This window comes from Anolis sagrei, chromosome Y (genome assembly GCF_037176765.1).
Source record: "Anolis sagrei isolate rAnoSag1 chromosome Y, rAnoSag1.mat, whole genome shotgun sequence".
NCBI lineage: Eukaryota > Metazoa > Chordata > Lepidosauria > Squamata > Dactyloidae > Anolis > Anolis sagrei.
In genome coordinates this window covers 75,939,316-75,966,414 of record NC_090035.1, presented here as the reverse complement: position 1 = coordinate 75,966,414, position 27,099 = coordinate 75,939,316, and the positions used below count along the sequence as shown (strand labels likewise).

Below are 27,099 nucleotides of genomic sequence, written 5' to 3'. Positions count from 1 at the left end.
TGCTGCTATTGGACTCAATGGACAAGTAAGTGTTCACTTTGCATTTGGATATATATATGCTTATACAATATATTATATTATCTATCTATCTATCTATCTGCTCACTGGTGTATATGAATGTACACTGGTCTCAATATGTTGCTGCTATTGGACTCAGTGGTCAAGTAAGTATTCACTTTGCATTAAGATATTATGTATATACAATATATTATATTATCTATCTATCTAAATGCACACTGGTGTATATGAATATACACTGCTCTCAATATGTTGCTGCTGGTTCGCATTCGGATATATATATGTATGTATATATAATATATTATATTATCTATCTATCTAAATGCACACTGGTGTATATGAATGTACACTGCTATCAATATGTTGCTGCTGTTGGACTCAGTGGAAAAGTAAGTGTTCACTTTGCATTTGGATATTATACGTATATACAATATATTATATTATATTATCTATCTATCAGAATGCACACTTGTGTATATGAATGCACACTGGTCTCAATATGTTGCTACTATTGGACTCAGTGGACAAGTAAGTGTTCACTTTGCATTCGGATATATATATGTATGTATATATAATATATTATATTATCTATCTATCTAAATGCACACTGGTGTATATGAATGTACACTGGTCTCAATATGTTGCTGCTATTGGACTCAATGGACAAGTAAGTATTCACTTTGCATTTGGATATTATGTATATACAATAATATTATATTATATTATCTATCTAAGTAAGTGTTCACTTTGCATTCGGATATTATGTATATATAATATATTATATTATACTATCTAAGTAAGTGTTCACTTTGCATTCGGATCTTTCTTAATTTTCCAATATTTTGCTTTGGGTCTAGACATAAATGGCAAACTGAGTTGGATCCTAGCTATGGAACTGACCATAAATGGGACATCCTATGCTGAAGAGTGGCTTGGAGGGATCTCAATGGCAAATGGGGATGAATGGTGTCAAGTTGCGCAAAATGATAAAGTCTAACTAAGGACTGGATACATTGTGTGTGGCCTGGGTATGAATGGGAGGGGATGGAGCCCAGCAAGTACTGTCTCCTCTCTCTCTGAGGACAAGCACAACCCAAATGCTCTACTTCTCCCAATAGAGTTGTGGGCCCATACCTGCCAGAAAGGGATGCTCTTCCTCCTGCATCCTCCACTTGCAAAGATGCAACCTGGATTAAATAGGAATAGTGCATTCAGTGCTAGGCACACAGCCGCCTCTAGAGGGCAATAAAGAGCTGCGGCTATGCTCCATGGAGGATTGACAAGCGTGAGCACCAATAGCCGGCACGAACGCGTGGGCGGGCTTCCGAACTTGATTAGCAACCAATCAGCGCACGTTTAGCATCCTCGGCTAGGACAACCTGCGCCGGGGCGGGAGGAGGCGTGGGAAACGAGTGAGTGACAGCTTTGTTGTCCTCTCGCAGGAGGGAGCTAGTTGATTGGCGTTGACTCGGCCCAATAGCGGCGTGGAAGCGGTTGAGCGGGCAGCCAATGGGAGCGCCGGAAGGGAGAAACTTCTCAGCCGAGGCGGCAGTTGAGGTGGGACGGCGGGCAGGTAAGAGGCAGGGCAGGTGGGTCTCTTTTCTCTGTTGTATAGTGACGCCCCCCCAAGGAAAACCTCCAGATGGGTTGCCTGGAAGACTGTATCTCCCATTATCCCCTCATGGGGAATAATGTGGAGTCCTTCCCTGGAGGTTTTTGATCAGAGACAGAATGGCCATCTGTCGGGAGGGATCGGATTGTGTCTTCCTGCATGTTAGAATGGGGTTGGACTGGATGGCATTTTGGGGATCCCTTTCAATGCTAATGGAATATAGACTGCCTTGGAGTTCAATTGATCCTCCTTCCTTGGAGGTTTTTGATTTATTTATTTATTTTATTTACTTTGCTTGTATACCGCAGTTTCTCAGCCCGTAGGCGACTCAACGCGGTTCACAACAAGAGCAAAAAGACAATCCTAACAACATACAATATTTAAAAACCATTAACAGCATAATATACAAAGTAATGACACATCAATAACAACACATTAACGTCTCGTAACTAGAATCGTGATCCAATTCATCATCCATAATTCCGTTCCTATATTCATCGTATTCATTGCGCTGCTTATCCGAATGCCTGTTCAAACAGCCAGGTTTTTAGTTTCCTTCGAAACACCATTAACGTAGGAGCTGATCTAATGTCCATGGGAAGGGTGTTCCACAGCCGAGGGGCCACCACAGAGAAGGCCCCGTCCCTCGTCCCCGCCAGACGTGCCTGTGATGCAGGCAGGATCGAGAGCAGGGCCTCCCCAGAAGATCTTAGAGTCCTGGTGGGTTCATAGGCAGAGATACGTTCGGATAGGTAGCTTGTGCCAGAACCGTTTAGGGCTTTATAGGCCAACGCCAGCACTTTGAATTGGGCTCGGTAGCAAATCGGCAGCCAGTGGAGCTGGTGCAGCAGAGGGATTGTATGCTCCCTGCGCTCCGCTCCTGTTAGTATCATGGCTGCCGAACGTTGGACTAGTTGGAGCTTCCGAGCTGTCTTCAAAGGCAACCCCACGTAGAGAGCGTTGCAGTAGTCTAGACGGGATGTAACCAGAGCGTGGACTACCGTGGCCAAGTCAGACTTCCCAAGGTACGGGCGCAGTTGGCGCACGAGTTTTAACTGTGCAAATGCTCCCCTGGTCACCGCCAAAACCTGGGGTTCCAGGCTCAGCGATGAGTCCAGGGTCACACCCAAGCTGCGAACCTGCGTCTTCAGGGGGAGTGCGACCCCATCCAACACAGGCTGTAACCCTATGCCCTGTTCGGCCTTTCGACTAACCAGGAGTACCTCTGTCTTGTCTGGATTCAGTTTCAATTTGTTCGCCCTCATCCATTTGATCTGGGGCCGGATGGCCATCTGTCGGGAGGGATCGGATTGTGTCTTCCTGCATGTTGGAATGGGGTTGGACTGGATGGCATTTTGGGGATGCCTTCCAACTCTAATGGAATACAGACTGCCTTGGAGTCCATTGGATTCTCTGGAGGTTTTTAAGCAGAGTCTGGATGGCCATCTGTCGGGAGGGATTGGATTGTGTCTTCCTGGTTGAACTGGATGGCGTTTTGGGGATCCATTACAACTCTAATGGAATATAGACTGCCTTGGAGTCCATTGGATTCTGCTCTGGAGGTTTTTAAGTAGAGGCCGGATGGCCATCTGTCGGGAGGGATCGGATTGTGTCTTCCTGCATGTTAGAATGGGGTTGGACTGGATGGCATTTTGGAGATGCCTTCCAACTTTAATGGAATACAGACTGCCTTGAAGTCCATTTTAAGCAGAGTCTTGAAGTCCATTTTAAGCAGAGTCTGGATGGCCATCTGTCGGGAGGGATTGGATTGTGTCTTCCTGGTTGGACTGGATGGTGTTTTGGGGATCCATTACAACTCTAATGGAATATAGACTGCCTTGGAGTCCATTGGATTCTGCTCTGGAGGTTTTTAAGTAGAGGCCGGATGGCCATCTGTCGGGAGGGATCGGATTGTGTCTTCCTGCATGTTAGAATGGGGTTGGACTGGATGGCATTTTGGAGATGCCTTCCAACTTTAATGGAATACAGACTGCCTTGAAGTCCATTGGATTCTGCTCTGGAGGTTTTTAAGCAGAGGCCGGATGGCCATCTGTCGGGAGGGATCGGATTATGTCTTCCTGCATGTTAGAATGCGGTTGGACTGGATGGCATTTTGGGGATGTCTTTCAACTCTAATGGAATACAGACTGCCTTGGAGTCCATTGGATTCTCCTCTGTAGGTTATATAATAATAATAATAATAATAATAATAATAATAATAATAATAACAACAACAACAACTTGATTTATTCCCCGCCACCATCTCCCCAAGGGAACTCGGAGCTGCTTACATGAGGCCAATCCCAACAACACATCAGTAAAAACAACAAAGCAATAAACTCTTCTAACTCTAGGATTCTGCGATCCCACAGAGACTGGGCAGCCATTTGTCAGGAATTCTTTGATTGTGTTGGGAGGGCCATTTTATCCATGCCTGTTCTCATTGATTGTGTTGGGAGGGCTGAAATTTGTCCATATGTGTTCTCATTCTGTTTTGCTGTTCTGTTTTCATCCCAAAGCGACAACTACAAGGAGAAGGCGGACGCTCCAAGTCGGTGTCCTTGCCCTCTCGGGTCCTCCACTATGGCGAAACTCCATGGACTGCAAGCTGACTATGTTTTCCGTGGTGTTGACCACATTGTCCGGATGACGGTGGAAGGGAACCTCTTGGAGGTGGAAGTGGAGGACCGTCTCACTACGGACCAGTGGCGAGGAGAATTTGATGCTGCTTGTGAGTGGGACAACTTACGAAAGCTGCAAAAAATATCATCACCCCTGATTTAATGTAGAAAGGAGGGCTTGTATTCTTTCTCCCAAAGCAGGCCCAAACTTTTTCAACAGAGAGCCAGTTCATGGTCCCTTAAGACTATTAGGAGTCCAAACTATAGTTTTTTGTAATTCCTGTTGTGTGTGTTCAAATTGTTTCAGACTTAGGGCTCCCCGAAGGCAACCTTTGCACAGAGTTTTCTTGTCAAGATTTAATATAAGGGGATTTTCCTTTGTCTTTCTTTGAGGCTGAGAGGGTGTGACACAATTTAAATAATTCATTTTTAAAAAAATCCATTATAAATCAACTTTGACTTGAGTATAAGCCGAGAGGGGGTTTTTTCAGCCTAAAAAAAGGGCTTTAAAACACGGCTTATGCGATAAATAATTTATTTTAATTTAATTTAATTTTACTTTATTTAGATAATGTTTACCCCAGTCTTCAGACACAAAGGCACTCAGAGCAGCTTACAAAACAACAACAATAACAACAGCAGCATAATAATAGTAGTAGTAGTAGTAGTAGTACAAGTAGCAGTAGTAACCAAGGAACATTTGGAAGTCCGCAGGTCCCGCAGCCCTGAGTGAATGGGACATATTAGATTGCAAACTGTGTGTTTTATTGAGCTATAGACGTTCTTTCAGAAACTAGCATCTGCTCTATTCACCTGCCTGTTTGTTGTATGTTTCCCTTAACAGTCATTGAAGACCTGACGCACAAGACAGGGAATTTCAAGCAGTTTGGGATCTTCTGCAACATGCTGGAGTCTGCCCTGGCTCAGGTGGGGAAGAGAGAAAGATGAGTAGTTACCCCCTGATCTCTCCCCTGGAGAATGGATGAGAAATACCTGGTTTCTCTTTCCCTCCACAGAGCAGCGAGTCAGTCACGCTGGACCTTCTTACCTACTCAGACCTGGAGTCGCTGAGAAATCGGAAAATTGGCGTGGGACCCCGGCACTTGCCTGCCGCCAAGAGCTCTCCGCTCAGCTCCAAGCGTTACCTCATATTGATCTACTCAGTGGAATTTGACCGGTAAACTATTTTCGTCATTTTTGTCTGGAATGGAGATAAGAGCAGAGAAAAGCAATTTGAGTTAAGAGCTCCGTCACGGAACAAATTAAACGCTTAACGTATCTCTGTATATGTATTTCTTTGCCTCCAACAGGATCCACTACCCGCTCCCTTTGCCTTACGTGGGGAAGCCGGATCCGGTGGTCTTGCAGAAGGTGATCCGGGAGCTCAAGGAAGAGCTGGCCCTCCTGAAAGGAAAGCCGGGCAAGGACCTCCGGGATGCCGAGATCCGGCGACTCCGGGAAGAGTGAGTCGGAGAGAGGGAGGCCGGTTGAATTGTTTTGGCACGGCGGGTATTTACTTTCCCGTAACACACGCCGTTGTGTTACTGTTAATGTCTATTGCTTATTTTTTGTTATGAGTTTTATTTTATTGCTTGTATTATTGTTGTTATTGTTTGTATTACGGATGTATTGTGGACTCGGCCACATGTAAGCCGCACCGAGTCCCTTGGGGAGATGGTAGCGGGGTATAAATAAAGTATTATTATTATTATTATTATTATTATTATTATTATTGGGGCGAGAGACCTTAGATCAGACATGGGCAAACTTGGGCCCTCCAGGGGTTTTGGACTTCAACTCCCACAATTCCTAACAGCCTTAGACCCTTTCCTTTTCTCCTTCAGCTGCCTAAGCCTACTCACACTCCTCGGGACAACACTAGCTTTGGCCCACTGACTCTTAACAGGTTTCAGCCTACTCACTCTCCTCAGGACGATACTATCTTTGGTCTGCTGATTCTTAACAGGCTTCGGCCTACTCACTCTCCTCAGGACGACACTAGCTTTGGCCCACTGACTCTTTACAGGTTTCAGCCTACTCACTCTCCTCAGGACAATACTAGCTTTGGCCCGCTGACTCTAACAGGTTTCTGCCTACTCACTCTCCTAAAGATGACACTAGCTTTGGCCCACTGACTCTTAACAGGTTTCAGCCTACTCACTCTCCTCAGGACGACACTAGCTTTGGCCCACTGACTCTAATAGGTTTCGGCCTACTCACTCTCCTCTTCTAAAGACGACACTAGTTTTGGCCCGCTGACTCTTAACAGGTTTTGGCCTACTCACTCTCATCAGGACGACACTAGCTTTGGTCCACTGACTCTTAACAGGTTTCGGCCTACTCACTCTCCTCAGGATAATACTAGCTTTGGTCTACTGACTCTTAACAGGTTTCGGCCTACTCACACTCCTCAGAACGACACTCGCTTTGGCCCACTGACTCTTAACAGGCTTCGGCCTACTCACTCACCTCAGGACGACACTAGCTTTGGTCTGCTGATTCTTAACAGGCTTCGGCCTACTCACTCTCCTCAGGATGACACTAGCTTTGGTCTGCTGATTCTTAACAGGCTTCGGCCTACTCACTCTCCTCAGGACGACACTAGCTTTGGTCTGCTGATTCTTAACAGGCTTCGGCCTACTCACTCTCCTCAGGTTGACACTAGCTTTGGCCCACTGACGCTTAACAGGTTTTGGCCTACTCACTCTCAGGACAACGCTAGCTTTGGCCCTCTAACTCTAACAGGCTTCGGCCTACTCACTCTCCTCAGGAAAACACTAGCTTTGGTCTGCTGATTCTTAACAGACTTCGGCATATTCACTCTACTCAGGACAATGCTAGCTTTGGCCCGCTGACTCTAACAGGCTTTGGCCTACCCATTCCCCTCAGGACGATGCTAGCTTTGGCCCAATTACTCGGCCTACTCACTCTCCTCAGGATGGCACTAGCTTTGGCCCGTGACTCTTAACAGGCTTTATCCTACTCACTCTCCTCAGGACGACAATAGATTTGACCCGTTGACTCTAACAGGTTTCAGTCTATTCTACTCAGGACGACACTTGATTTGGCCCACTGACTCCAACAGGCTTTGGCCTACTCACTCTCCTCAGGACGACACTAGCTTTGGCCCACTGACGCTTAACAGGTTTTGGCCTACTCACTCTCCTCAGGACATCGCTAGCTTTGGCCCTCTAACTCTAACAGGCTTCGGCCTACTCACTCTCCTCAGGAAAACACTAGCTTTGGTCTGCTGATTCTTAACAGACTTTGGCCTACTCACTCTCCTCAGGACGACACTAGCTTTGGCTCACTGATTCTTAACAGGCTTCGGCCTACTCACTCTCCTCAGGACGACACTAGCTTTGGTCTGCTGATTTTTAACAGGCTTCGGCCTACTCACTCTCTTCAGGACGACACTAGCTTTGGTCTGCTGATTCTTAACAGACCGGCCTACTCACTCTCCTAAGAACAACACTAGTTTTGGCCCACTGACTCTAGCAGGCTTCGACCTACTCACTTTCCTCAGGACGATACTAGCTTTGGCCTGCTGATTCTTAACAGGTTTCGGCCTACTCACTCTCCTCAGGACAACACTAGCTTTCGTCTGCTGATTCTTAACAGGCTTCAGCCTACTCACTCTCCTCAGGACAACACTAGCTTTGGCCCACTGACTCTAGCAGGCTTCGGCCTACTCACTCTCCTCAGGACAATACAAGCTTTGGTCTGCTGATTCTTAACAGGCTTTGGCCTACTCACTCTCCTCAGGACAACACTAGCTTTGGTCTGCTGACTCTAACAGGCTTTGGCCTACTCACTCTCTTCATGACAACACTAAGCTTTGGCCCACTGACTCTAACAGGCTTCGGCTTACTCATTCTCCTCAGGGCAATGCTAGCTTTGGCCCGCTGACTCTTAACAAGCTTTGGCCTACTCACTCTCCTCAGGATGACACTAGCTTTGCTCCGCTGACTCTAATAGATTTCGGCCTACTCACTCTCCTCAGGACAATGCTGGCTTTGGCCCTCTAACCCTAACAGGCTTAGACCTACCCACTCTCTTCAGTATGATACTAGATTTGACCCGCTGACTCTCCTCAGGACAATACTAGCTTTGGCCTGCTGACTCTCCTCAGGATGACACTAGCTTTGGCCCACTGACTCTTAATGGGCTTTGGCCTACTCACTCTCCTCAGGACGACACTAGCTTTGGCCCACTAACTCTTAACAGGCTTTGGCTTACTCACTCTCCTCAGGACAACACTAACTTTGGCCCACTGACTCTAACAGGCTTTGGCCCACTGACTCTTAACAGGCTTCGGACTACTCACTCTCCTCAGGAAAGGAAAGGGCCCGAGGCTGTTTGGAATGGTGGGACTTGAAGTCTACAACACCTAGAGGGCCCAAGTTTGCCCATGCATTTATGGCGTAATCTTATTGTTTTCCATTTCCAGGCTGCAGAATGCCTTGGAGGAGAAGCAGGCCGTGGAGACAGCCCTTTTGGGCCTAAGGGAAGAGCTGGCGCTTGTCAACAAAAACGGCGTCCTCAAAGAAGTGAAGATCCTCAAGAAGGTGGTGCAGAGCCTGGAGGAGGAGCTGACCAAAGAGAGGGCCAAGCACCAGCGGGCCGCCAACAAGCGCCTGCAGGAGAGCCAGCACCTCGCCGAAGAGGTGAGAAACATTTTAGGATCCCTTGTTTCCTGTCTTGGGAAAGAGATGCAAGGGAGGCACACCAAAATTTAGCCTAAAATATAAATTGGGAAGACCTGCTTATAGGAATTGTGGGAGCTAAAGTCCAAAACACCTGGAGGGACAAAGTTTGCCCATACCTGCTTTAATACCGTATATACTCGAGTATAAGCCGACCCGAATATAAGCCGAGGCACCTAATTTTACAACAAAAAAGCTGGGAAAATGTATTGACTCGAGTATAAGCCGAAGGTGGGAAATGCAGCAGTTACTGGTAAATTTCAAAATAAAAATAGATATCAATAAAATTACATTAATTGACTCATCAGTAGGTTTAATGTTTTTGAATATTTACATAAAACTGTAATTTAAGATAAGACTTTCCAACTCTGATTATTCTAATCTTCAGTGTAGATGTGCTTATGTATCCCTTCAATAATAATAGAGAATAATAATAATATTAATAATAATAATGAAATCAAGCATATATACCTCATTTGCTGTGTCATACTGTGTTTTTGTGTCAGGATAATAATAATAATAATAATAATAATAATAATAATAATAATAATATAGTAATAATAATAATAATAATAATAGAGTAAAATAATGGAAATGTAATAACAGTAATAACAGAATAAAATTATAAATGCAGTAACAATAAAAATAAAGTAAAATAATAAATGTAATAATAATACTAATAATAAATAGAGTAAAATAATAAATGTAATAAAATAATAATACTGTAGAGTAAAATAATGCAAATGTAATAATAATAATAATTCATATATTAAAACAATTCATGTAATAAAATGATACTAATAACAAAGTAAAGTAATAAATAATTTTGACTCTAGTATAAGCCGAGGGGAACTTTTTCAACCTAAAAAGGGGGCTGAAAAACTAGGCTTATACTCGAGTATATACCATATCTTCTGCCCTTTCCAGCTGGCGGAGATGAAAGCAACAGAGCGGAGCCTCCGGATTCGCGTGAAGAACCTGACCAACGAATTGGCTTTATACCGGAAAGGGTGAGCATTCTGGGCCAATGGTTTGTCCTTACGGGCCATTTCCTCGCGAGTCTCGGAGTTTGTTGGGCAAGTGGGCTTATTAACAAAAGATCCTCCCCATGAATGTATAGCTGAGTAACTTATTAGCAGCAGTGTGACCCAACCCAAGTAGCCCAAAGTGAGAAAAAGAACAGAAACACACAGACCAATATTCTCTCTTTCATAGGAGGCTTTTCTTTGTAGTAAAATAATATGGTTGTACTATTTACAACAAGTTTTCTCTTGTAGTTCACCCTGAGATTGTGTCTGATGTTCACAATGGGAATGGGGATGAAGGGTTTTCTGGGTCTGGGTCTGTTTTCCATGGGGATGAGGATTTGCCTAGGCCTGAGTTAAGCCCTGACGAGAGGCCCAAGGTGTCTCATGAAGATTCACAAGGTCACATTCCTGGGAGAGGCCCTCAACAGTTTTTGTCTGAGAAACCATCTTCTGAAGATGAATGGTCAGGTGCAGAATTTAATGAGAGTGAAGATAGAAAGCAAGTATTTTGTAAACAGGCAAAATTCTCAGGTGCGACAAAGGTCAATTTGTCTGCAGGAAAAGAGATATAAGAAATCTTTATCTGGTTGTAAAGGCAAGAGAAATGCTTTCCTTTCGGTTCTGGGGTCAAGAAAAGCTTTATATTGATACATGGATAGCATTGCCTCAGTTTCGTCAACGTTGGAATTTCATGACGGTCTTGTTTCTAAGTGTTCCTAGTTTCATGTACCAAGTTTTTGCCAGGCTCTTGATCTTTGGATTGTTGGATTTTCATGCTGCCTTGTTCTGTGGGTTTTATACTTTTGAATCTTGTGTTTTACCTTGTGCTTTGAAGCTCATGGACTATTCTTTATTTTGGGACTATACTGTTTTTACCATTTTTTATTGCTTTGCCTACATTTATTCCTCAATAAACTGCTTGCTGTTTTTACCAAGCTGGTGTGGTGTTTAAGGTCAGAGGTGTTCCTGCTCTGGAGGGCAATGGTTTCCATATGTTGTGACCCAGCTGGAACCACAGAGTGCCTCTGATGAGGATGATGGGATTCAGGTTGACAATCTGGTTCAAAATGTCCCTGTTATAGTCAGTGAGGAACAGGGTGTGGAAGTTCAGTTTCCCACAGCAAGAAATGAGTTTGTTGATACTGAAACTAGCCAGGTGCAGGTGCAAATTGATTCAGAAAAGGAGGACAGTTCTCAGCCTGATAATGAGCAGGCAAGCAAACTGGATAACACTAACGAACAGACTGACCTTGACGAAACGGGAACCTTAGATCGTGCTGACCGGTTGGAATTTAGAGTTCGAAAGGAGTGTGAGAATAGCTAACAAGAAGGAGGTCAGAGGCCAAAGAAACGCCTTCATGCTTTGCAAAGGGTATTAAGCAGTGTGTTTGGAACCAAACCTTTGTCAGAGCAACTTTTTGTTTAATCAAGAAGCCTACATTTTGCTTGTCTGGATTATCTTGCGGTTCTTGTGTTCATGGTCTCAGGATTCAGACATGTTCTCATGGGATTTTGCTTTGCTGGTGCCTTTTTGGATCATGCTTCAAAGTCTTGTTTTGTATTGATCTTTTAAAACATTACTTTTGCTTTTAAGAACTTTTTATCATTTACTTTTTAATAACTATAAAGACTCTTGGCTGTGTACAATTTGGTGTTTTTAGCAAGGTGAACCTACTCTGAGGTGCGACACCATAACACAAATAAATACACAGACACTTTACACACAGCAGCCTTCATACTGGAGCTTTCTCACACGAAGCTTCTCTCACACAGAGGTTAACGTCAATAAACTGCTTGCTGTTTTTACCAAGCTGGTGTGGTGTTTAAGGTCAGAGGTGTTCCTGCTCTGGAGTGCAATGGTTTCCATAACACAAATAAACAAATACACAGTGGCTTTACACACAGCAGCCTTCGTACTGGAGCTTTCTCATACAAAGCTTCTCTCACAGATAAACACAGAGGTTTATCTCACACTCCTAAGAATGACACTAGCTTTGGCCCACTAAATCTAACAGGCTTTGGCCTACTAACTCTTTCAGTGCTTGACTCACAGTTTTGTAATAAAAAATACACAGTTATTTTTAAATATTTCTGACATTCTTCTTGCCTCCCTTCAAGTCCTCTGCTTCCCTCCTCAGGCGCTTCACCCCAAGTGGACCTTCACCCCAGAACCACTCATCAGCCTCCTCCCGCCATTTTGCCCAGCCAGCCGTCCTGACCCGAGACAGCGCCAAGAAAAGGGATGACCGCCGTTGCAGCTCAAGGGAACGATCAGCCTCCTGGGAGCGTAGCGGGGCCTGGGGTCCTGGCCGGCAACGGTCCACATCCAGGGAAGGGCGCAGCAGCGGGAGCCAAGGCCGGGCCCCGCGACAGTCTCCTTCTCCCACAGGTGAGGCCACAGGTGTCCTTTGTTGGGTGAGTAGGCTTATTAACAAAATACCCTTCTCATAAATGCACAGCAGAGTAACTTAACAACAGCAGTGTGGCCCATCACCAGTAGATAAAAAGAACAAAAAACACACAGACCAATGTTATCTCTTCCATAGGAGACTTTTCTTTGTAGTAAAATAATACGATTGCACTATTTACAATAACAATACATGTAATTTGCCAGTCCAAATCAATACCAGGATACAGGCATTCTAAAAGCAGTCCGAAAAAAGAAGCTCGCAAGCTGTAGGTTCTCAAGCTGCTGCTAAAGCGGCGGATCAAGAGAACTGAGGGCCTAGCCCTGCCCACGGGCTATATATACTCGAGGGGGGTGGGCGGGGCAAGGCGGGGGTAAAAATGTCTGTTTTATCTTTCCAGAAGGTTCCAAAGCTGGTCTGTGCAGGCGCAGGAATAACCATATGTGTAATTCACAGTTGACCACAACAGGGAAACAGCTTCGCTCCCACAGAGCCTTCTCTCACACTGAAGTTACACAGGAGCTTCACGCAGTAGTTTTTTACACACAGCAGCCTTCACATTGGAGCTTTACACAGTGGCCTTCAACCTGGGGCTTCTCTCACCAAGGCCTACTAACACTGAGGCATAATAATAATAAGAATAATAATAGAATACCTTTATTTTTATACCCCACCACCATCTCCCCAAGGAGACTCGGGGCAGCTTCCAAATGGACAAGCCCAAATACAGATTAAAACAAAACACAATAAAATCAATCAAATAAAAATATAATACAGTAATAAACATAATAATAAAACAATATTGTGGCAAAGATAAAGAAGACGCTGGATTCGGGTACAAGTAAGTGCAAAGCATCCTAAATGGGGCCAATGGAAAGTGCAAGGCTCAGATAATTAAGAAATAGGAATATCCTTAGAGAAAGTGCCATAATAAGCCAGTAGGAGGGCCATAATGAAGTACAGGACTTAGAATAGGATCGAAATGGGTCTCCAGTGAAAACTGCCTAATTGAAAGCACAACCTCACACTGAGGCCTTCTCACACCGAGGGTTCGCTCAGATTCATGCCTCTCGCACACTGAGATGAACTTAACACTGAGACCTTCCACACCGAGGGCTCTCTCAGACTCATGCCTCTCTCACACTGAGGTGAATTTAACACTGAGGTCTTCTCACACCGAGGGCTCTCTCAGACTGATACCTCTCTCACACTGAGGTGAACTTAACACTGAGGTCTTCTCACACCGAGAGCTCTCTCAGACTCATGCCTCTCTCACACTGAGGTGAACTTAACACTGAGGTCGTCTCACACCGAGGGCTCTCTCAGACTCATGCCTCTCTCACACTGAGGTGAACTTAACACTGAGGTCTTCTCACACTGAGGGCTCTCTCAGACTCATGCCTCTCTCACACTGAGGTAAACTTAACACCGAGACCTTCTCACTCCGAAGTATCTCTCAGACTCATTCCTCTCTCACACTGAGGTGAACTTAACACTGAGGTCTTCCCATATTGAGGCTTTCTGTGTAAATGCCATATACAGATTTTCATTTTTATTACGTGTATAGATTTCATGATCTGAACACTCAATACCTCCAAATGAAAGGAAGGGCTGCTCAGACCTTACGTTGAGCTTATAGTAAGTTTCCTTCCTCTTTGTCAGTGATTTGTGCTTGATTTGTATTTCAAGGTCGTAGTTGATAATGCCCAAAACCATTTTACACTAAATTCCCCTGAATCTGAGGTGGAAATGTTCCTGAAAAGGTCACAGTAACTTGTTCTCCATCCCTCTCAAGGTGTCTGTTTTGATTCTGTCCTTCTCTTTTCCGTCTCGTAGGCCCCCGGGCTCCTCGGTTTGACCCCACCGCCTTCGTGAAAGCCAAGGAACGCAAGCAGAAGGAGGCCGAACTGAAAAAGTGAGTAGATTCTTCCCCCAAATGTGCTCCGCTCCTTCTTGTCTGTTGTCTGTGTTCACTGCTCAAGTCAGAATGTTTATTTCTTTACTTCTGTACAGGAAGGTTAGGGCCTAGCTATTTAACTGTTTAGCTCAGGAGTCGGCAAACTTGGGCCCTGCAGGTGTTTTGGACTTCAACTCCCACAATTCCTAACAGCCTACTGGCTGTTAGGAATTGTGGGAGTTGAAGTCCAAAACACCTGGAGGGCCCAAGTTTGCTCATGCTTGATTTAGTTCTCAGTGTGAGAGAGGCATGAGTCTGAGAGAGCTCTTGGTGTGAGAAGACCTCAGTGTTAAGTTCACCTCAGTGTGAGAGAGGCATGAGTCTGAGAGAGCCCTCGGTGTGAGAAGGTCTCAGTGTTAAGTTCACCTCAGTGTGAGAGAGGCATGAGTTTGAGAGAGCCCTCGGTGTGAGAAGGTCTCAGTGTTAAGTTCATCTCAGTGTGAGAGAGGCATGAGTCTGAGAAAGCCCTCGGTGTGAGAAGGTCTTAGTGTTAAGTTCACCTCAGTGTGAGAGAGGCATCAGTCTGAGAGAGCCCTTGGTGTGAGAAGGTCTTAGTGTTAAGTTCACCTCAGTGTGAGAGAGGTATCAGTCTGAGAGAGCCCTCGGTGTGAGAAGGTCTCAGTGTTAAGTTCACCTCAGTGTGAGAGAGGCATCAGTCTGAGAGAGCCCTTGGTGTGAGGAGGTCTCAGTGTTAAGAGACATCTTGCCTCTCTCCATGCTCACAGGAGAAGAACAAAACGCAAGACTCAGGGGCTTGCTATATACCAAGATACTTTGAATAAAAAGAGGCAAGTCCCTAAGAAATCTAACAAGCAGGGGATAGGACAAGAGGAACTTAAATTTTTAAAAAACCCAGTATTGAAATGGAGACCTATAGAAGCGAGAGAGATAAGGAAACACAAATCCATACCAGGGAACATTGAAATCGCTACAGCTGAGGGCTGGTCAACTATGGAACTCCCTTCCTAATGAAATCAGGTCAGCCCCCTTCCTCGGGTCCTTTAGAAGGATGATAAAAATGTGGCTGTGGGACCGACACTTTGGGAATGTGTAATGAGGCGGCAATAGGAACTCTTAGTATGCCAACCAAATTCGATAGGGTTGTTGAGACAGTTTTAACTAGAGGATTTTAACATCAAGATAAGTGATTCTAATGTTTTTAATGTGTATGGTCTAGTTTGTTACAGCGTTGAATGTTTGCTGTTTATAAATGCTTTAAATAAATAAAACAAATAAATCTCTAATGCAGTGTTTCTCAACCTGGGGGTCGGGACCCCTGAGGGGGTCGTGAAGGGGTGTCAGAGGGGTCGCCAAAGACCATCAGAAAACTCAGTATTTTCTGATGGTCATGGGGATTCCATGTGGAAAGTTTGAGCCAATTCTATCGTTCATGGAGTTCAGAATGTTTTTTGATTGTAGTGAACTATAAATCCCAGCAATTCCAATTCCCAAAAGTCAAGGTCTATTTTCCCCAGACTCCACCAGTGTTCACATTTGTACATATTGAGTATTTGTGCCAAGTTTGGTCCAGATCCACCATTGCGTGAGTCCACAGTTCTCGCTGAATATAGATGAACTACAACTCCCAAACTCAAGGTCAATGCCCACCATACCCTTCCAGTGTTTTCCATTGGTCATGGCAGTTCTGTGCAGCAAATTAGGTTCAAAATCATCGCTGGTGGAGTTCAGAATGCTCTTTGATTGTAGGTGAACTACAAATCCCAGCAACTACAACTCCCAAATTACAAAATCAATCCTCCCCCAACCCCACTAGCATTTACTTGTGGTTGCATTGGGATTTTGCGCCCAGTTTGGTCCAGTGAATGAAAATACATCTTGCATATCTGATATTTATATTATGATTTATAACAGTAGGAAAATGACTGTTATGAAGTAGCAACAAAAACAATGTTATGGTTGGGGGTCACCACAACATGAGGGACTGTATTAAGGGGTCACGGCATTAGGAAGGTTGAGAACCACTGCTCTAATGAGTTGTTTGAGGGCCTTTGGGGCTGACTCTCCTGTCTCCGCTTTCAGCAAGCGAAACTTGAGGCGAGGGATAGGAGACACCCCGCCGAGCGGATGGCACCATCGAACTGGGTTGACTTTCAACAACAGCGGCCTCGGAAAAACCCGGGGCAGGAGCTCCTCCGGTGGGTCTGGTTCAGGTTTTCATTGCAGAAAAATAGAATCCACTTCACATCATGATGGGTTTTGTATATGTGTGTGTGAGAGTGTGAGGAGCAACTTGAGAGACTGCAAGTAGCTTCTGGCGTGAGAGAATTGGCCGTCTGCAAGGATGTTGCCTAGGGGACCCCCAGATGTTTGCTAGGCTTGGGCAATCCATGGTTCTAAATGGTTCTAAAGTACTTACAAAACAAAAGTTCTGGTGGTGAAAATTTCAGAACTCTAACAAAACTTTCAAAATTTAATTATTATTTCATTATTGGTGATTTTAATGACAGAACCAATTAGGAACTGCCATTTATTATGAAATTTTGAGAGTTTTGTTAGAGTTCTGAAATTTTCATCACCAGAACTTTAGTTTTGTAATTACTTTAGAACCATTTAGAACCATGGATTGCCCAAGTCTAACATATACCCATACAATCATATACATATATACATGCACACATTCATATATTATATATGCACAAACACACATAAATATACACACATACATACCCAAGCCTAATGTTTGATTTTTTACCATCCTTGTGGCAGGCTTCTCTCATGTCCCCGCATGGGGAGCTGGAGCTGACAGAGGGGGCTCAACCCACTCCCTCCAAATTCGAACCACTGACCTATCAGTCAGCACTCCTGCTGGCACATTGCACCACTGGGGGCACATGATGGTGTTTTGCTATGATTTGTAGTATGAATCTCGCCAAATATCATACTGTGAAAAAAAAAGGGAACTATAGTAGAGTCTCACTTATCTAACCTTCGCTTATCCAACATTCTGTATTATCCAACGCAGTCCAGGGTGAGAAAAAGAAAGAACCCTTGTCTGTTTTGGTGCTAAATCCATCAATATATAAATAAAAATGTAATGTTCATTTGTGGGATTAACATAACTCAAAAACCACTGGATGAATTACCACCATATTTAGCCGCAAGACACTTACTAACCCAAGAAGTGCTTTGTATTGTATTGGTTTTACTGTAAGCCACTTTGAGTCTCTCTTTTTTAGCGTTCTGAATGCTCTTTGATTGTAGGTGAACTATAAATCCCAGCAACTACAACTCCCAAATGACAAAATCATCTCCCGCAAACCCCACCAGTATTTGAATTTGAGCATATCATATATTTGTGCCAAATTTGGTCCAGTGAATGAAAATCCATCCTGCGTATCAGATATTTACATTACGATTGATAACAGTAACAAAATTACAGTTATGAAGTAGGAACGAAAATAATGTTATGGTTGGGGGTCACCACAACATGAGGAACTGTATTAAGGGGTCACAGCATTAGAAACACTGCTATAAAGCATCAAACATAGACAACCTAAAACATAGAACATTGGACAATGCATCAATCCTGAAGTTATCATGTAATAATAATAATAATAACAACAACAACAACAACTTTATTTATACGCTGCTACCATCTCCCCAAGGGACTCAGTGTGGCTTACATGAGGCCGAGCCCACAATACATCAATAATAAAAACAATAACAATTAATACAAAACAATAAAAATGAAACTCATAACAAAAAATAAGCAATAAACATTAATGGTAACACAGCGACGTTTAAAAACCTATGGCTGGGCCAAATGTAATAATTAAAATTTAAAAATAATGCTGAGCATGAACAGGTGAAATATGACTAGGATAGAGTTTTCAGAGAGGGATGGGTGTGCAGACACTCTTAAATCAATAATGAAGTGAATTAGAATTAATAATAATTACAATATGTAACAAAATTTGAAAAAAATCTTTTCTTGGTTCGAAAGTGTTATTTCCTATTTAATTGTGCGATCCTTACTTTGGAAGTAGTGGTTGTACTCCAGAAACTTTGTTTTTGTGGCTGCCACTAACTGTGTCGGATTAGTTGAGCTAGAGCAAAATGTGCAACAGGATGTCCCTCCCGCAAGAACAACAGTTTTTGCAGTTTCATAAGCTTTTCCCCATGTTTTTATGATGGAACCAATTAGGAAATGACATTTATAAACCAGGAACAAAAACTGTGTTACATAGTGTAATTATAGACAGAGTTTTCCCAAGACATGATGATGATGTTTATTTGTACTCCGCTTTTTCTCTCTTTGTACAAAAGAGACTCACTTTGGACAACTCTCTTCTCTTGCAGTGGAAAGCTTCCGCAGCAGGCGATCCTCTGCAAGCTCCGGGAGTGAGATGGACGAATATTCAGAACCTGTTGCAACAAGGCGAGAGAGGTAGGCTCTGGTGTTATCATTTGTATCCCGTGAAGCTATTAAACCAGGCATGGGCAAACTTTGTCCCTCCAGGTGTTTTGGACTTCAACTCCCACAATGCCTAGGCTGTTAGGAATTGTGGGAGTGTATTTATTTATTTATTTATTTATTTATTTTGCAGTATTTATATTCCGCTCTTCTCACCCAGGGGACTTAGGGCAGATCACAATGCACATATTTTATGTTATGAATGATTTTATTGTGATTTTATTTTTGTTTACTGTGTTCTTACATTTTATGTTTTAGGTAATTTATCATGTTGTTAGGTTCCTGTAAGTTTTTTCGGGCTATATGGCCATGTTCTAGAGCAGTGGTTCTCAACCTTCCTAATGCCGTGACCCCTGAATACAGTCCCTCATGTTGTGGTGACCCCCAACCATAACATTGTTTTCGTTGCTACTTCATAACAGTCATTTTACTACTGTTATAAATCATAATGTCAATATCTGATATGAAGGATGCATTTTCATTCACTGGACCAAACTGGGCACAAATACCCAGTACACCCAAATGTGAATGCTAGTGGCGTTGGGGGAGGATTGATTTTGTAATTTGGGAGTTGTAGTTGCTGGGATTTATAGTTTACTTATAATCAAAGAGCATTCTGAACTCCACCAGCGATGGATTTGAACCAAACTTGGCCAATGGAAAGCACTGGAAGGGTTTGATGGGCATTGACCTTGAGTTTGGGAGCTGTAGTTCACCTATATCCAGAGAGCACTGTGGACTCATGCAATGGTAGATCTGGACCACACTTGGCACGAATACTCAATATGCTCAAATGTGAACACTGGTGGAGTCTGGGGGAAAATAGATCTTGACATTTGGAAGTTGTAGTTGCTGTCTTTCGGGCTGTGAAGGTCGACAGCAAGCTAAACAAATGGTTGGAAGCTTACTCTGACCTGGGCTGGCTTTGAACTCATGACCTTTCGGTCAGTAGTGATTTAATGCAGCTGACTTCTCGCCAACTTCTCGCCAACCTGGTCCTGTTGAAGTCCAAAACCCCTGGAGGGATGCTCATGCCTGATTAGAGTATCCCCATAGCGTTGTGCTGCAGGACCAGGGGTATTTACCTTTGGTTAAGATGGAAGCATTTGTTGTGCCACTTCAGCGTTCCAATGATCTACTCTGATTTTCTGTGTATTTCTCCTTCAGGGGCCGGAAGCGAGTGGCAAGAGGCAGGAAGCCCCTGAGCACCTCATCATGGAATGGCCCCACAGTGGTAAGCGACCCACAGGGAGGGTTCTTCCTCCAGAAGAGTCATTATCCCATGATACTCCCAGGCTGGAGGTGTCAATGGGGAGCTCTGCCAAATACAGTCCCACAGAGGAACCATGAGGGCATCTAGGAGGTCCATACCATTGTTTTTCATCGTGGTCAACTGTGATTACGCACATATGGTAGTTTCTGCGCCTGAGCAGACAGCTTCGGAACCTTCTTAATAGATTTGAAAAACTTTGCCGGCTGGCCCTGCCCACTCTCCCCTTGCGAGTATAAGTAGCAGGTGGGCGGGGCCACTGCCTCAGTTCCTTTCATCCGCTGGTCTGTCAGCAGCTGAGAACCTTTGTTTGTGTGACTAGCTTTGCCAGTCACAAGGCTGTTAAAATACTTACAAGATTCACACACCAATAAAATGTGGTTAATATTAATGATGATGATAATAATAATATAATATAGGTAAAAACCTTAACATCTCCTCATTCCTGATACAGGTCTCCCGGACAGACGGCGGTCACCGGAAACACTTGGAAAGCACTCCCACCCCAGGCAAGCGAGCAGACAAAGGTAAGGTCTTTGGAGTCTCAAGTATAGGAAGAGATGGTGAGACCAGAATGAAACGGGATTTGGAGGGGTACCCTGACTTGGCCAGGGTGGTTACATCCAGATAGGACTACTGCAATGCACTCTACGTGGGGCTGCCCTTGAAGACGGCCTGGAAATTTCAATTGGTACAACGGGCGGCAGCCAGGCTCCTTACTGGAGCAAACTATAGGGAGCATACAACGCCCCTACTAAAACAGCTTCATTGGCTGCCAATAAATTGCCGAGCCAAATTCAAGGTGCAGATCATAACCTATAAAGCTCTAAACCAGTGGTTCTCAACCTTCCTAATGGCGTGACCCCTTAATACAGCGCCTCACGTTGTGGTGACCCCCAACCATAAAATTATTATTATTGCTACTTCCTAATTGTAATTGTGTTACTGTTATGAATCATAATGTAAATACCTGAAATGCAAGATGTATTTTCATTCAATGGACCAAATTTGGCACAAATACCCAACAACAGCGCTCCATGCAGACGTTTCAGCCACATGACATTGGAGGTGTCTATGGACAACACTGGCTCTTTGGCCTAGAAATTGAGCACCAACTCCCAGAGTTGGACACGACTGGACTTAATGTCAGAAGAAAACTTTAACCTTACCTTACCCAATATGCCCAAATTTGAACACTGGTGGAGTTGGAGGGAGATTGATTATGTCATTTGGGAGTTGTAGTTGCTGGGATTTATAGTTCACCTACAATCAAAGAGCATTTTGAATTCCACCAATGATGGAATTGGACCAAACTTGGCACAGAGAACTCCCACCAGCAACAGAAAATACTGGAAGGGTTTGGTGAGCACTGACCTTAAGTTTTGGAGTTGTAGATCACCTGCATCCAGAGAGCATTGCAGACTCAAACACTGATGGATCTGGACCAAACTTGGCATGGATACTCAATATGTCCCAATGTGAACACTGGTGGAGTTTGGGGAAAACAGACCTTGGCATTTGGGAGCTACTGGGATGTATAGTTCCCATGCCATCAAAGAGCTCGGAAGGGTGCATGGGGGGCGGACAGAAAGGTTGCGCTCATGGCAAGGCCGTGAGGGTAGCCCTCCGCCTCTCCCACCACGCCCTTCGAACTCGGAAAGGTGCGGGGGGGTGGGCAGAAAGGCTGTGCTCATGGCAGGGCCATGAGGGCAGCCCTCTGCTCCCCCCCCCCCCCACCTTCTGAACTCAGAAAGGCGCAGGAGGCAGGAAGCGTTTGGGCAAGGGTCGGCAGCCATTTTGGTCAGGGCGGGGCCAACCAAGGCAGCTTCATGACCCCCCCCAAAAAATGGCCCAACAACCCCCCTGGGGGTCGCAACCCCCAGGTTGAGAACCGCTGCTCTAAACGGTTCAGGCCCCACCTATCTCTTTCTGTATGAACTGGTGCGAATCATCCGGGGAGGCCCTCCTCTTGCTTCCACCACCGTCACAAGCAAGGTTGTGGGGACGAGAGAGAGGGCCTTCTCGGTGGTGGCCCCCCACCTCTGGAACACCCTTCCAAGGGAAATAAGACATGCCCCATCCCTTTTTTTGTAAGAGTTTGAAGACTCTGTGGTTTCAACAAATCTTTGAGAGTGACCAGTGCTAGCCCAGCCCAGACGTTGTCGGATACAGCCTTGCACCTCCTGTTTATTACCCTGGTCATTCTAACAGGCCCCTGGGATGAGCAGCCACAAGCCCGTTCCTGCCATTGTTGTTAGTCTATTACAGTACTGTACCAAAATTCTGGGCACATCTTACTTCGATTTTGTACCAGTCTCAGCCTGGCCTTTTTAATTGTTCTGACTCATTCGTTCCCATGCCCTAACGAATAAAAAAGGCATGGAGAACAGGCAGATTTCTTTTAATATACTGTATATACTCAAGTATAAGCCTAGTTTTTCAGCCCCTTTTTTAGTCTGAAAAAGCTCCCCTCGGCTTATACTCGAGTCAAGGTTATTTATTCTTTTACTCTGTTATTAGCATTATTTTTTATTATATTTATTATTTTATTCTGTTATTATTATATTTACATTATTTTGCTCTATTATTATTCTATTTATTATTTTGCTCTATTATTATTATTATTATTATTACATTTACAGTATTTTACCCTATTATTATTACATTTATTATTTTAATCTTCTTATTATTACATTTACAGTATTTTACCCTATTATTACTACATTTATTATTTTACTCTGTTAGTATTGTTTTTATTTCATTTTCATTATTTTACTCCATTTTTATTATATTTATTATTTTAATAATAAGTACATTTACATTGAAGGAGGATAGAACAATGGTTTAATAAGAGTTGGGCAGTCTTATCTTAAATTACGGTTTTATGTAAATATTCAGAAACATTTAGCCTATTGATGCCCCAATTAATGTAATTTTATTGGTATCTATTTTTATTTTGAAATTGACCCATAGTGGATGCATTTCCCACCCTCGGCTTATACTTGAGTCAATACATTTTCCCAGTCTTTTTGTGATAAAATTAGGTGCCTCGGTTTATATTCGGGTCGGCTTATACTTGTGTATATACAGTATATGTGTTACCGGGATAATCTTATGCTTATGTTGTCAGTATAGTTATTTTTGCCTATGTTGTGGTTCTGTATGTGCTGGTGCTGATACTTGGAAACCGCCCTGAGTCCCTTTGGGAAGATAGAGCAAGTATATAAATAAAGTTTTATTATTATTATATGCCTGTCTCTTCGCTGGGGTTAACATCCCGTTTCCTTGTCCCGACAGAGAATCTGTATGACGACGAGCCATCCGCAGACCTCTCTGAGATTGACGCTCGCCTGCAAGCGCTGCAGGAGTATATGAACAAACTTGAGACGAGAACGTAGTCCCTTCAGCGGACAAAGCCAGGGAGCAGGGGGTGGCTTGGCAATGAATAATATAATAATTATCTCCAATGAAGGATGTTGACATCACTGTTTACAAGCTCAAACACGGCAAAATACAGAGGACGCAGCTTGCAAAATACCTGCCATTTGGGAGCTTCCTTCCTTCTGTTGTTTATTCCGGGAGATGAACCCAAAAGGAGTTGGGGGGGGGGGGGTCATAGCCAGACAAAAACTATGATTCTTCAGGCTTGAGATCAGGGTATGGTGTGTAGCTTTTGGCTCTGTAAATCCCAGACTTCTCTAGTCTGACTTGAGGAGATTCTGGGAATTATAGTCCACTATTAAGCTCTGCAGAGGAAGCGACTTTTGTCAGTCCCTCGCCTAACAAGTCTATGTAATCTCTTCCAAAACATTCCTCTCGGCTTCTTTTCCCGGAAAGGATTGCCTCGTCTCCCCATCTTTCTGTGTGGCCCCACTTTTTGCTATATAATCCTGTGTTGCGGTGAATCTTTTTCTACAAATAAACCTTATTTTTTCCCCCCTTTCTACCTTGTGGTCTGCGTTCGATCCAGTTGAGTTTCCAAAGCATTGAAGAAAGTAGTCTTCTGTGGTTGACTGCACTGACAGCTGGAGGATCCAGATAGCTATTGTGCCTAATGGCCTTGGACAGATGCATGCGCCCATCCCGTCCGGATATCTCTCTTTTCCAACTCTAAGTTCACCTTTCCTGCCCCCAGCCTTCTGTCCTCATTTCGGTAAATTAATTATGCATTTGGGGGGGATTAAAGGGGAAGAATACATTGCTCCGTTGCCTCTGGGAATGATTTCTCCCAGATGGATCTCCAGGAAGAGATAGCAAGCTTTTATCAGGGTCCGACAGCGAGAGGGAAACACAGGCTAAAAAAAGGGGGGGAGAAAGGCCTCGTGGCGCCATCAAAACAATCCACGGAAAATGCCTTTAATTTATTCTCGGATATGCAAATGCTTCCGCCAAGCTGTTTTTTGCTGATCGGTCGTTTTGCACCCTATATCCCCAAGGATGGACAAGGGAGGGGAGGGCTTTGATTGGGTCTTTGATCGGAATAGATGGCTACTCCCGACTTGAGCAATTTCAATCTTGGAGTCGGGTTTTGTTTTTGTTTTTTTGGCTCAGAGCCTCTTGTTCCACTCCATCGCCCCACGCTGCTGCGCCAATCTGTGGTCCCTGTCGTCCAATATGTTTTGTCAGCTGCCGCAACAGCAGAAGCCTTAAGTGTGTTCTGAAGATAACAGAAGCTGTGGGCTTCCTTGCGCTCCTGAGCATGCGAGTGCCCTGCTCATCCGACCAAAGGAGAGACGGGTCGCACAACCCTCTTGCTCCCCACCACCAGGTGCTTCCCAAAAACTCAAAATAGATATGGAAGGTAATAAGAACACCCTCCCCGCCAGCAAGTTATATTCAATGTAAACTGGAGCCTTCTTTCCTTCTTTTCATCCTTTATTTCTTTCTTTCCTTCCTTCATTCCTCCCTCCCATCCTCCCTTCTTTCCTTTGTTACTTTCTTTCCTTCCTTATTTCTTCCTTCCCTCTCTCCTCCCTCCCTCCCACCCTTCCTGCTTTCCCTCCTTCCTTCCTTCCTTCCTCCCTCCTTCCATCTTTCCTTCATTACTTTCTTTCCTTTGTTAATTTCTTTCCTTCCTTGTTGCATTTGTTACTTATTCCTTCCCTATCTCCTTCCTTCCCTCTCTCCTTCCTCCCTCCCTTCGTTCCTTTCTTACTTCTTTCCTTCCTTCTTTTCCTTCTTTCCTTCCCATCTTTTCTTCCTCCCTCCCTCCCCTCTTTCCTTCTTTCCTATGTTACTTTCTTTCTTCCCTTATTTCTTCCTTCCCTCTCTCCTTCCTTCCTTCCTTCCTTCCTTCCTTCCCTTCCTTCCTCCCTTCCTTCCTTCCTCCCTCCCCTCTCTCCCTTCCTGCTTTCCTTCCTTCCTCCCCCTTCCTTCCTTCTTTCCTTCATTATTTTCTTTCCTTTCTTTCCTTTGTTACTTATTCCTTTCCTTCTTTCCTTTGTTACTTATTCCTTCCTTTCCCTTCTCATCCTTCCTCCCTCCCTTCCTTCCTTCCTTCCTTCCTTCTTTTCTTCCTTCCTCCCTCCCTCCCCTCCTTCCTTTCTTACTTTCTTTCCTTCTTTCCTTTATTACTTTTTTTTCCTTCCTTATTTCTTCCTTCCTTCCCTCTCTCCTTCCTTCTCCTTCCTCCCTCTCTCCCTTCCTGCTTTCCTTCCTTCTCCCTCCTCCTTCCTTCTTTCCTTTGTTAATTTCTTTCCTTCCTTATTTGGTTTGTTACTTATTCCTTCTTTCCCTCTCTCCTTCCTTCCCTCTTTCCTTCCTTGCCTCCCTCCTCCCTCCTTTCCTTTCTTACTTCTTTCTTTCCTTCCTTCCTTCCCTCTTTTCTTCCTTCCTCCCTCTCCTCCCCTCCTTCCTTCTTTCCTTTGCTACTTTCTTTCCTGCTTTTCTTTGTTACTTTCTTTCCTTCCTTATGTCTTCCTTCCCTCTCTCCTCCCTCCCTCCTCCCTCTCTTCCTGCTTTCCTTCTTTCCTTCCTTCTTCCTTCATTATTTTCTTTCTTCTTTTCCTTTGTTAATTTCTTTCCTTCCTTATTTGGTTTGTTACTCATTCCTTCCTTGCCCTCTCTCCTCCCTCCCTTCTTTCCTTTCTTACTTCTTTCTTTCCCTTCTTTCCTGTTACTTTCTTTCGCTTCCTTATTTCTCTCTCCCTCCCTCCCTCCCTCCCATCCCTTCCCTCCCTCCCTCCCTCCCTCCCTCCCTCCCTCCCTTCCTTCCTTCTTTCCTTCATTACTTTCTTTCCTTCTTTCTTTCCTTTTTTATTTCCTTTGTTATTCCTTCCTTCCCCCTCCCTCCCCCCTCCTTCCTTCTTTCCTGTTACTTTCTTTCCCCTTGTTACTTTCTTTCCCTTCCTTATTTCTTCCCTTCCTTCCCTCTCTCCTTCCTTCCTTCCTTCCTCCCTCCCCTTTCTTCCTCCCTCCCTCCCTTTCTACTTCCTTCCTTTCTTTCCTTCGTTACTTTCTTTCTTTCTTTTTTTCTTTCCTTTGTTATTTCCTTTGTTATTTCCTTTGTTACTTATTCCTTCCTTCCCTCTCTCCTTCCTTCTTTCCTTTGCTATTTTCTTTCCTACCTCATTTCCTTTGTTACTTCTTCCTTCCTTCCTTCCAGATTTTATTTATTTACAGTATTTATATTCCGCCCTTCTCACCCCACAGGGGGACTCAGGGCAGATTACAATGTACATATACATGGCAAACTCCATAGACACACGACATATATAGACAGACACAGAGGCATTTAACATTCCAGCTTTTGTCTTGAGGGTATTTTGGCCACCAGGGGAGCTGTTGCTTCATCCATTTGTGACACTGATGAAGTACTTCCTCATTCTTTGCATGCTTGCTGGATATTTTTATGGCCTTCGTTAAATTAGTTAAATTTGCCTTCCCCGCATAAGCGGTACCTAAATTTCCTACTTGACAGAAGCAGCTGTCTTTCGGGCTGCAAAGGTCGACAGCAAGCTGCACAAATTGGTCAGAAGCTCACTCTAACCTGGGCTGGGTTCAAACTCATACCTTTTGGTCAGTAGTGATCTTAATGCAGCTGAC

At 44.1% G+C, this 27,099-nt stretch overlaps 1 protein-coding gene across 1 annotated transcript; it reads left to right on the top strand.

The window, feature by feature from the left end:
- Window positions 1-1,493: 1,493 nt before the first annotated feature.
- LOC132782120 (centrosomal protein CCDC61) lies at window positions 1,494-23,997 on the top strand. Its single transcript, XM_060786809.2, has 14 exons — window positions 1,494-1,607; window positions 4,150-4,361; window positions 5,096-5,178; window positions 5,268-5,428; window positions 5,562-5,714; window positions 8,702-8,918; window positions 9,885-9,967; window positions 12,124-12,374; window positions 14,230-14,308; window positions 16,391-16,506; window positions 18,671-18,758; window positions 19,953-20,019; window positions 20,510-20,582; window positions 23,353-23,997. Exons 1-14 carry the CDS (start codon window positions 1,528-1,530, stop codon window positions 23,451-23,453), a joined length of 1,764 nt encoding a protein of 587 aa, XP_060642792.2. The 5' UTR covers window positions 1,494-1,527; the 3' UTR covers window positions 23,454-23,997.
- The last annotated feature ends 3,102 nt before the right edge of the window (window positions 23,998-27,099 follow it).

Coding starts and splice junctions, on each gene's coding strand:
- LOC132782120 (XM_060786809.2), top strand. CDS start 1,528: ATGGGAGCGCCGGAAGGGAGAAACTTCTCAGCCGAGGCGGCAGTTGAG. Junction 5,179..5,267: donor TGGAGTCTGCCCTGGCTCAG/GTGGGGAAGAGA, acceptor TTCCCTCCACAG/AGCAGCGAGTCAGTCACGCT. Junction 16,507..18,670: donor CCGGGGCAGGAGCTCCTCCG/GTGGGTCTGGTT, acceptor CTTCTCTTGCAG/TGGAAAGCTTCCGCAGCAGG.